Below are 9,850 nucleotides of genomic sequence, written 5' to 3' on the forward strand. Positions count from 1 at the left end.
CAGTGGGGTATGAAGGGGCTGGGGAGGAAGCGTTGTGGGGGTGGCCTGCAGTCCTAGGCAGGGCAGTATGAGGCCCATCTTCCTTGCTCAGTAGCAACAACATCTCAGGCAAGCCACTTGGCCTCTCTGAGCCTCAGTTGCCTCTGCTCAGAAATAACAATCTGAACTTGGACAATAAGGGAAACCCAGGGCCCACGGCTTGGTCCTAGGAAGGGCTTAGCAAACGGGGGTGGTTGTCCTTCTTGGAAGCCACATTTGTTTGCCTGGTGAGTGGTGGAGGGCACTGCTAGGCCTGCTAGGGCTGACATGGCCAGAGTCAGATGACCTCATCCGGAAGGGGCTGACATCCAGCAGGTGAAATGCACAGTCTTTGATCCCCTGAACCCACCCCCTAGGACCAAGGTCACTGCAGTATTGGGTAGGACCTTAGGGAGCTAGCAGGGGGCTCATGGTTGAGTGTGAACTATGGCTTAGACCTACAGGGTTCCCTGCCCAGCTCCTCCGCAAACCAGCTGTGCAACCCTAGACAAGTGAGTTAATGTCCCTGGGCCTCAGTTTCTTCTTAGTAAAATGGGTATAGCCATATAGGGTTGTTATGAGGATTCAGTCAGATGACACATGATATCTTGGGCACACCTGGCATGGATTATGGCCCCTGTAGGAGCAGGAGGACTTCCTGGAGGAGGAGGCTAGTTGAACAGAGTCTAGAAAGTATAGATTGGGAAGAGCACTCTGGAAGGCAGGATCACCATGTGCAAAGACTCAGAGACCACCACCCACTACCTCCTGGAAATCAAGGGGATTCTGTGTGTCCAAGGGCATTGGTGGGCTCCAGGCCCCTGACCTGCATCTGGGAGGTGTCTAGGGGAAGCCAGATCCGAGGCTCATGCTTGCATGTTTTCAGATGAGGTCCAGAGATATATCCAGAGAGGAGTGGAAGGGCTCGGAGACCTACAGCCCCAATACTGCATATGGTAAGGCCCCAGCCCTGAGCCCACCCGCAGGAGCTTCAGCCCTTAGGCCCAGCCTCCACGTGACCCTCCCAGATTCCGGCCATGGCATTCTGGCTGGCAAGCCTTCTCTTCCGCTCCTGCCTAGAGGGTCGGGGAGCACATGGGCCCCTAGAGAGGGAGGGACACCTCACTGGTACAGGGATACAAGTGCAGACCCTGCCATCCCGTCCTACAGGTGTGGACTTCCTGGTACCCGTGATGGGCTACGTCTGCCGCATCTGCCACAAGTTCTATCACAGCAACTCAGGGGCACAGCTCTCCCACTGCAAGTCCTTGGGCCACTTTGAGAACCTGCAGGTGAGCCGGACATCCTGCCCTGTCCTCCCCTGGCCACAGACTCAGTTGTATCCAAGCTGATCCGGGTAGCTAGTGGCCACCCCTTCTTGTGCTGGGCCTCAACCCCAAGACACCACCCCTGCACCAACAGGGAGAAAATTAGAGCTGGGGTGGGGTTGGGCTCTTATTGTTCAAGGGGATGCTGAGTACGAGGCTGTTAGCTCCAGAGTCTTGGCCCAGAGAGGCTGAGTGCATCACGCAGGGTCACAGAGCACACTAATACTGTCTCAGCCAGAGCTGGGGAAGTAGCTGCTGGCCAGGAGCATACCATGTAGGGAGGAGACCCTGACCTTACCTGCACCTTCTGTATCCAGAAATACAAGGCGGCCAAGAACCCCAGCCCCACCACCCGACCTGTGAGCCGCCGGTGCGCAATCAACGCCCGGAACGCTTTGACAGCCCTGTTCACCTCCAACGGCCGCCCACCCTCCCAGCCCAACACCCAGGACAAAACACCCAGCAAGGTGACGGCTCGACCCTCCCAACCCCCACTACCTCGGCGCTCCACCCGCCTTAAAACCTGATAGAGGGACCTCCCTGTCCCCCGGCCTGCCTGGGTCCAAATCTGCTACTGCTTTTTAGGAGTCTGCCTGGAAACTTTGACATAGTTCGTGTTTTTACTCAAAATCCAATAAAACAAAGTAGTTTGGCTGTGCAGTTCCCACCAGTACTTCTGTCTGGGTGGAGAGGGGAAGGGGGGCACCCCAGCCAGCTCTCAGCCAGCACCCAGCCTCTCTGGGCCATGTGGTGGCAGAACCGGAAGGCCAGACAGGCTCCCTGGGAACCAGGGACTCTGGATCACAAGGCACTTCACCTGTCTGAACTTTGGTTTCCCTCTTTTAAAAAAAGTTTTAGAGGCCGGGCGCGGTGGCTCAAGCCTGTAATCCCAGCACTTTGGGAGGCCGAGATGGGCAGATCACGAGGTCAGGAGATCGAGACCATCCTGGCTGACACGGTGAAACCCCATCTCTACTAAGAAATACAAAAAATAGCTGGGCGAGGTGGCAGCACCTGTAGTCCCAGCTACTCGGGAGGCTGAGGCCGGAGAATGGCGTGAACCCGGGAGGCGGAGCTTGCAGTGAGTTGAGATCCGGCCACTGCACTCCAGCCTGGGCAACAGCGCGAGACTCCGTCTCAAAAAAATAATTAATTAATTAATTAATTAATTTTTGAGCCAGGTGCGGTGGTTTATGCCTGTAATCCCAGCACTTTGGGAGGCCGAGATGGGCAGATCACGAGGTCAGGAGATCGAGACCATCCTGGCTGACACGGTGAAACCCCATCTCTACTAAGAAATACAAAAAATAGCTGGGCGAGGTGGCAGCACCTGTAGTCCCAGCTACTCGGGAGGCTGAGGCCGGAGAATGGCGTGAACCCGGGAGGCGGAGCTTGCAGTGAGCCGAGATCGTGCCATTGCACTCCAGCCTGGGCGACTCCATCTCAAAAAAAAAAAAAAAAATTAATTTAAATTTATTTTTTGAGATGGAGTCTCACTGTGTCTCTCACGGTGGAGTGCAATGACCCAATCTCGGCTCAATGAAACCTCCATCTCCCAGGTTCAAGTGATTCTCCTACCTCAGCCTCCTGAGTAGCTAGGATTACAGGTGCATGCCACCATGCTCAACTAATTTTTTGTATTTTTAGTATAGACCGGGTTTCGCCATGTTGGTGAGACTGGTCTTGAACTCCTGACCTTAAATGATCCGCCTGTCTTGGCCTCCCAAAGTGCTGGGATTACAGGCGTGAGCCACCACACCTGGCTCATTTTTATCCTTTTGAGGCAGGGTCTGGCTCTGTTGCTCAAACTGGAGTACAGTGGTGCCAATCTCAGCTCACTGCAACCTCTGCCTCCCAGGCTTAAGCCATCCTCCCAACTCAACTTCCCGAGTAGCTGGGACCACAGGCATGCACCATCACGCCTGGGTAATTTTTCTTATGTTCTTGGTAGAGATGGTGTTTCGCCATGTTGCCCAGGCTGGTCTCAAATTCCTGGGCTCGAGCAATCCGCCCACCGTGGCATTCCAAACTGCTGGCATTATAGGTGTGAGCCACTGTGCCTGGCCAAGTTTCCCTCTTAATAACATATCAGACCTGGGGAAATTCCTTTGGCTGGAGGCCTAGCAAGGTCAAGTGACTTGCTGAAGGCCACGCAGTTGGTTAAGTGGCTGGGATTTGACCTGGGCCTGACCTCTCTGACCCGTGCTGGCCTGTCTCTCCAGCTGCACCCTTTGGCAGCTAGTGGGGAGTGGGGTCCTTGCTGCTCAGGCCCTCTGGTTCTCTTCTTGGTTCACTAGCAGGCACCCCGCCCTCCTGGTCAGGCGGCCCTAACATGAATCATGGGTGGATGGGGCTCGGGCTGAGTTGGCCCTTTACTTCTGCTATTTCCTCATTAGAAAGACCCAGAGAGATCAATGACCAGACCAACCCTGTTACTGGGGAGACAGGCCAGGAGTAGGAGGGCAATGCAGAGGCTGCATAGCATGTCTTGGTGTTGGCTGTCTTGGCAAAAGGCCTTAGTATCCAGAGAGGCTGAGAGCATCACACAAGGTCCTGTAGCCTGTCCAGCAGCCTCAATTGGGCTTCTGGGCTAGGACGCAGCTGCTAGCCAGGAATGTACCAGGTAGGGAGGAAGCCCTGCCCTCACCTGCACCTTCTGTGTCCAGAAGTACAGGTGACCAAGAACCCCAGCCCCACCACCTGGCCTCTGAGCCGCCAGTACATGATCAATACCTGAACACCTAGATGGCCCTGTTCACCTCCAGCAGCTCCTGGGGTTCTCATCCTGGGATACAGAGGAGAGAGGCACAGCGGTGTGGGAGACCCATTTAATGTGGACACTCAAGGCCTGGGCAGAGTGGGGAGTGCCCAGGAGTTGGGTGGGCAGGCAAGTGGGTGGGTTGCAGGCCCACTCTTGGCCCCAGGAAGGGATGCCAGGCAGTGGGGGCTGGCCCAGGTAGGCCAAGGGGGAGGCCCAGGCAGGAAGGGTGGTCCAGGTAGGCAGACCCACCAGGGGACCCTGAAGACCAGCCCTTGAGAAGGTGTCTAAGCCAGGAGGTGAGTACCCAGGCCAGAGCCTAGCCCAGGGAGGCAGGGTTGGGTCCCGGTTGGGGGCTCTCGGAGCCTAGGGGCTGGCATCACTGGGGGCCTCCCCGAGCTGCTGCTGGAACTCCAGGCGTGTCTGCCGGTTGGACTCCAGCAGCTCCTGGAGGCGGGCGTGGAGGTGGTCGTTCTTCTCCTCCAGGTGGTCCAGACAGGAGTTGATCTGGTCCAGCATGGAGTTGATGGCAGCGTATTCTGGGAGGAAGGCGAAAGACAGAGCCCAGATCCTGTGTCTCCTTGGGGCTAATGGCCACCCTCCCTCCACCGTTTCCCAGCCTGCTACCCAAAGGGCTTTGTGCAAGTCCCCACTCCTTCCTGAGCCTCAGTGTCACCGTCTGGAAAATGGGTGGATACCAAAAGCGGAATGGCTTTGAATGAATGACACCTGAGTACTGCATCCTTTTTTCTAGGGTTAGGGTGGTCACAGGGTGGCGAGCCAGTGTCCTACATGGGAAGTCCTGCCAGGTGCCAAGTCTCTGCACTTTCTGCAGCAGCTGCTTAGTGGCCAGAGCCCACATTCCTGAGTTGGGCATTCAAGGCCTCTGTTCCCACATGGGCCCTGTTCGCCAGCCCTTCTCTGGCTCCCCCAGGGTAAAACACCCAGTGGAGTCTCCCAGCCCCTGCCTCCTAGCTAGCCCTGCCTCCCTGCCTCTTCCTTTCCTCTCTCACACCTGCCTTTACCTACCTCAGGCCCTTTGAACATGCTGCTGTCTCTGCCTGGAATGTGCTGGGTCCTCCCATCTTCCTTCCCTCCTCTCCTTCTGGATGAGTCCCACTCATCCTTCAAGTCTCAGTATGGATGTCACCACCGGGAGCCCACCCAATACCCCAGACTGGATCAGGCCTCTATGCTGAGCCCCTAGCCCTCCTCAGCCCTCCACGACCCTCTCCAGGATTGACTGCTGTGCTTATCTGAGTGCTGTTCTGTTTCCCCATGAAAGCTGAATGGTCCTGTGTTCGCTGCTGGCTCCCTGGTACCCTCACAGTTTTGCAATAAGCATTTGTTGAATGACTGAGTGAGTGAATGAATGAAGCCTCTGACTTGCCAGCCTCTCCGCCATTGCTCAACTATCCCTGCAACCTAGAATGCCTCAACCACAACAGCCCATCAAGGACCAGCTCAAAATGCCTCCTCCAAGAAGTCTTCCCTGGTCTCCACTAGAAACCATCACTCCCTCCCCTCCACGGCCACTCCAGAGCTGCCTTGCTCAGCAACACAGTGTCCCTGAGGACTCAAGGTCTGGGCCTGTGCCCACTGCGGGACCCAGTTCTGAGCCAGCCCATGACTCAGATACACTCAGCTGCCAGCTTGAGACCAAGGGGGAAGCAGCCAGTGGAGGAGCTGGAGGAGCCTATCTGGGTTATGGGTGCACTTGTGCCTCTGTTCTGGGAAAGGGCACCCGTTCCCAGCCACCCTCACAGAGGACAGAGTCCTGGGAAACTGGCTGCAACTTAAAAGTCCAAGCCCCTCGTGGTATATAGCTAGGGAAACCAAGGCCTCCGAAGGAACCTGCCCAGGATCCTCCAGGTTGGTAACAGAGTCGAAACTCAGGATTGGACTTGGAGGTCGGGGCACTTGGGTTTGAATTCCAGCTCTGCTTTACCCCAGCAAGTTGTTGTACCTTTCTGGAAAAAAGGGAAAATAACTGGGTGGTTGTGAGGATTCAAACATATCAAGAGTTCAGACAGTGGCCAGCGTGGTGGCTCACGCCTGTAATCCCAGCACTTTGGGAAGCCAAGGCGGGTGGATTACCTGAGGTCAGGAGTTCGAGACCAGCCTGGCCAACATGGTGAAACACTGTCTCTACTAAAAATATATAAAAATCCTGTAATCCCAGCACTTTGGGAGGCCAAAACGGGCGGATCACGAGGTCAAGAGATCGAGACCATCCTGGCTAACACGGTGAAACCCCGTCTCTACTAAAAAATACAAAAAGCTAGCCAGGCAAGGTGGCGGGTGCCTGTAGTCCCAGCTACTCGGGAGGCTGAGGCAGGAGAGTGGCGTAAACCCAGGAGGCAGAGCTTGCAGTGAGCTGAGATCCGGCCACTGCATTCCAGCCTGGGCGACAGAGCAAGACTCTGTCTCAAAAAAAAAAAGAAAAAAATAGCCAGGCGTGGTGGTCATCTATAGTCCCAGCTACTTGGGAGGCTGAGGCATGAAAATCGCTTGAACCCAGAAGGCAGAGGTTGCAGTGAGCCAGGATCACGCACTGTACTCTAGCCTGGGCAACAGAGCAAGACTCCAACTCAAAAAAAAAAAAAAAAAGAGTTCAGACAGGATCTGGCCACAGCAAGTACTTAGTGGATGATCATTATTATCAATATTTTGAATTCTGTGTCCTGGGATACAGGCTGGGAGGAGGAATTGGGGAGGCAGGTGCCCCACACCCCTCCAGGCCAGGGTACTTCCCAGTTCCAAGCCTTTGCTTCTGCCTGGGACACCACTGTTCTAAGTCCTGTCTGCCAGCATCCACTCAATGTGACCTCCTGGGAAGCTCTTCCTGATGCTCCCAACAGCATTGCCCAATGCAAACCTACCTAAAACTATTGTGGTGATGGATGCACAGCCCTGGGAATACACAAAAGCCCACTGAACTGTACAGTTTAAATGGGTAAGTTGTATAGCTCAATAAAGCTGTTACCGCAAACAAAACAAAGAGCATGCGCCATACTTACACCACATTTACTAAATCCTCAGTGTATGTTAACATGCCAATCTTTACCAAAGAGAATAATGACAATAACCATTTACTGAACTCTTGCATGCTAGAACCTGCTAAGCATTTTCCATTTATTTTTTGCATTTAATGCTGACACATCCCGGTGCAGGAGACACTAATCATTATTCCTATTTTATAGAGGGGGAAACTGAGGCTGAAGAATGTGAGAAGGGAGCTGATGGTTCTCTCTCCACACCCCACCCCTGCACTTGTAAGCACGCAAAAGGCTGCTCTGTAAGCTGCTGACATTTGGCAAGGCTGCGAGGCTACACCAGCAAAGCCAAGTGGCTGGGGATGCTGACTCGGCAGAGCGACGCCCCCGCGCCCCCCCAACCCCACGCCCCAGCCCGGCCTCTCCGCTAAGCCAAGCCGGCCAAGCTCAACCCTGCCTCCCTCAGGTGCCTCGGTCTCCCCCCAGGACTGAAGGAAGTGGTGGAGCAAGGCCCACAAGGGCGAGTGTCCCCGAAGCTGCCTCAATTTCCCCATCTGTAAAAGGGGACTGGTGACCCGCAGCTCTCACGGAGCTGGCGACCGGCTCGCGGGTGCTCGCCCTGCATCCGAGACAGCACCTACAACTCCGGACCCACTCAGGGCGGAATGGGGTGGGTTCTTTGTTCCCTTCCAAGACCCCATCCCGATTCCCCTTCCCGGGAGGGCAGCCCTGAAAAAGCAAGGTTGCTCCAGCAGCCCCCTCGGGTCACCTGCTTCCCCGAAGCCATCCTCCTCTCCTTCCGCTCCCGCCTCCACCGGCATCCCCAGGTCCCCGTTGGGGCCCGACATTGCGGGCTCGGGCGCCCGAAGGGCCGCGCGACGATGGAACGCGGCGACCGTCGCGCCGAAAGCCGGCGCCGGATGGAAGGTGGAGGCGGTGGATAGAACACCGGGCCGGAAGGGTGGAACGCGGCAGCAGATCTCCGCCCAGAGGCCGGGGCCCCACCCCTGAAGCCGGAATCCCGCAGATCTCGCTCCGCCCCGCCCCCAGCCGGAACTCCGCCCCCGCCCCGTCCAGACTCCGCCCCCACCGCCCGAGTCCCACCTCCACCTGCCTCACAGTCGAACTCCGCCCATTCCGCCGCTGGCTTCGCCCGTCTCCTGGGCGCTGGGCGGGGCCACCACGGTGCTGCCCCTGGAAAAGCCCAGGAGTAGGGAGGTCCAGGAGGAGGGGCGGGAGACCTCCCAAGCCCATCTGCTGCTTCGACCCCTCCGCCTGGGCGAAATCGAAAACGGGTTTCCTTGTTATTTTTTGAGATAGGGTCTGGCTCTGTCTTCCAGGCTGGAATGCAGTGGGGTGATCTCGGCTCACTGCAACCTCTGCCTCCCAGCCTGAAGCGATCCTGCCACCTCAGCCTCCAGAGTAGCTGGACTACAGGCGGGTGTACCACGCCGGCTATTGTATTTTTTGGAGACGGGGGTTTCGCCATGTTGCCCAGGCTGCTCTCGAACTCCTGAGCTTGAGCCATCCACCCGCCTCGGCCTCCCACAATGCTGGGGTTACCGGCATGAGCTACTGGGCCCAGCCTTGAAAACGGGGTTTCCATACCTCCTGTGGCTTCAGGACATTCCTCTTCACAGCCTCGCTGAGAGTCACGAAGGGTCTCCTTCCTCCTCGCCTCTCTGCCTGCACCCCAATGGAGAGGATCCAACACCCCTACCCCTGGATCTGGGCCTTCCTGGTCTCCAGCGCTTCTCTTAGGGCTCATTGGTTACAACCTGTGGGTGGGAATCAGGCTGGACTCCAGCTCTGGACAAGAGAAACAGGAACATTAGGCGGGATGGCTCCCACCTGTAATCCCAGCGCTTTGGGAGGCCGAGGTGGGAGGATTGCTTGAGCCTAGGAGTTGGAGACCAGCCTGGAAAACATAGTGAGACTCAGCCCCCCCGTCTCTACAGAAAGTACAAAAAAAATTAGCCAGACCTGGTGGCATGCACCTTAGTTGCAGCTGCTTGGGAGGCTAAGGCAGGAGGATCACTTGGGCCCAGGAGTTCGAGGCTGCAGTGAGCTATGACTGCACCACTGCACTACAGCCTGGGTGACAGAGTGAGACTCTGTCTTTAAAAATAATAATTAATTAATTAGTTAGTTTTTAAAAAGTTTAATTAGCCAGGTTTGGTGGCACACCCCTATAGTCGCAGCTACTGGGGAGGCTGAGGCAGGAGAATCACTTGAACTGGGAGGCAGAAGTTGCAGTGACCAGAGATCGTGCCCTTGCACTCCAGCCTGGGTGACAGGGTGATACTTCATCTCAAAAAATAAAAATTAAAAAAATTAAATGTGAGGCCGGGTGCAGAGGCTCATGCCTGTAATCTCAGCACTTTGGGAGGCTGAGGCAGGTGGATCATGAGGTCAGGAATTTGAGACCAGCCTGACCAACATGGCGAAACCCCATTTCTACTAAAAATACAAAAATAAACCGGGTGTGGTGGCGTGCGCCCATAATCCCAGCTACTCAGGAGGCTGAGGCAGGAGAATCACTTGAACCCGGGAGACAGAGGTTGCAGTGAGCTGAGATTGCACCACTGCACTCCAGCCTGGACAACAAAGAGAAACTCTGTCTCAAAAAATAAAAAAAGAAAGAAAATTTGGCCTGGAGCAGACCTACCTTTGTTTGTTTGTTGTTTGTTTGTTTTGAGACAGAGTCTCGCTCTGTTGCCCAGGCTGGAGTGCAGTGGCATGATCTCAGC

The 9,850-nt window shown here is 55.8% G+C and overlaps 2 protein-coding genes across 6 annotated transcripts in view; one reads left to right on the forward strand and one right to left on the reverse strand.

Moving 5' to 3' along the window:
* The window catches only part of CIZ1 (CDKN1A interacting zinc finger protein 1), a 46,789-nt gene extending 44,783 nt beyond the window's left edge, over positions 1-2,006 (forward strand). For all 4 annotated transcript variants that reach the window (XM_011987947.1, XM_011987953.1, XM_011987939.1 and 1 more), the window contains 3 exons: positions 905-974; positions 1,189-1,310; positions 1,664-2,006. In XM_011987947.1, coding sequence (XP_011843337.1) covers positions 905-974; positions 1,189-1,310; positions 1,664-1,873 — 402 coding nt within the window. In that variant the 3' untranslated portion in view covers positions 1,874-2,006. The remainder of the gene's footprint in view (positions 1-904; positions 975-1,188; positions 1,311-1,663) is intronic.
* Positions 2,007-4,158: 2,152 nt separating this feature from the next.
* LOC105545169 (chromosome unknown open reading frame, human C9orf16) overlaps positions 4,159-9,850 on the reverse strand; it is a 7,516-nt gene continuing 1,824 nt past the window's right edge. The window contains exons 2-3 of one of the 2 annotated variants that reach the window (XM_011987969.1): positions 8,709-8,909; positions 4,159-4,643 (exon numbers count right to left, since the gene is read on the reverse strand). In XM_011987969.1, the coding sequence (XP_011843359.1) occupies positions 4,471-4,643; positions 8,709-8,868 (333 nt within the window). In that variant the 5' untranslated portion in view covers positions 8,869-8,909 and the 3' untranslated portion in view covers positions 4,159-4,470. Of the gene's footprint in view, positions 4,644-7,869; positions 8,153-8,708; positions 8,910-9,850 lie in introns of those variants that run through there. The other variant, XM_011987978.1, reaches the window with a different exon arrangement.

Source organism: Mandrillus leucophaeus, unplaced genomic scaffold (genome assembly GCF_000951045.1).
Source record: "Mandrillus leucophaeus isolate KB7577 unplaced genomic scaffold, Mleu.le_1.0 Scaffold109, whole genome shotgun sequence".
NCBI classification, from domain to species: Eukaryota; Metazoa; Chordata; class Mammalia; order Primates; family Cercopithecidae; genus Mandrillus; species Mandrillus leucophaeus.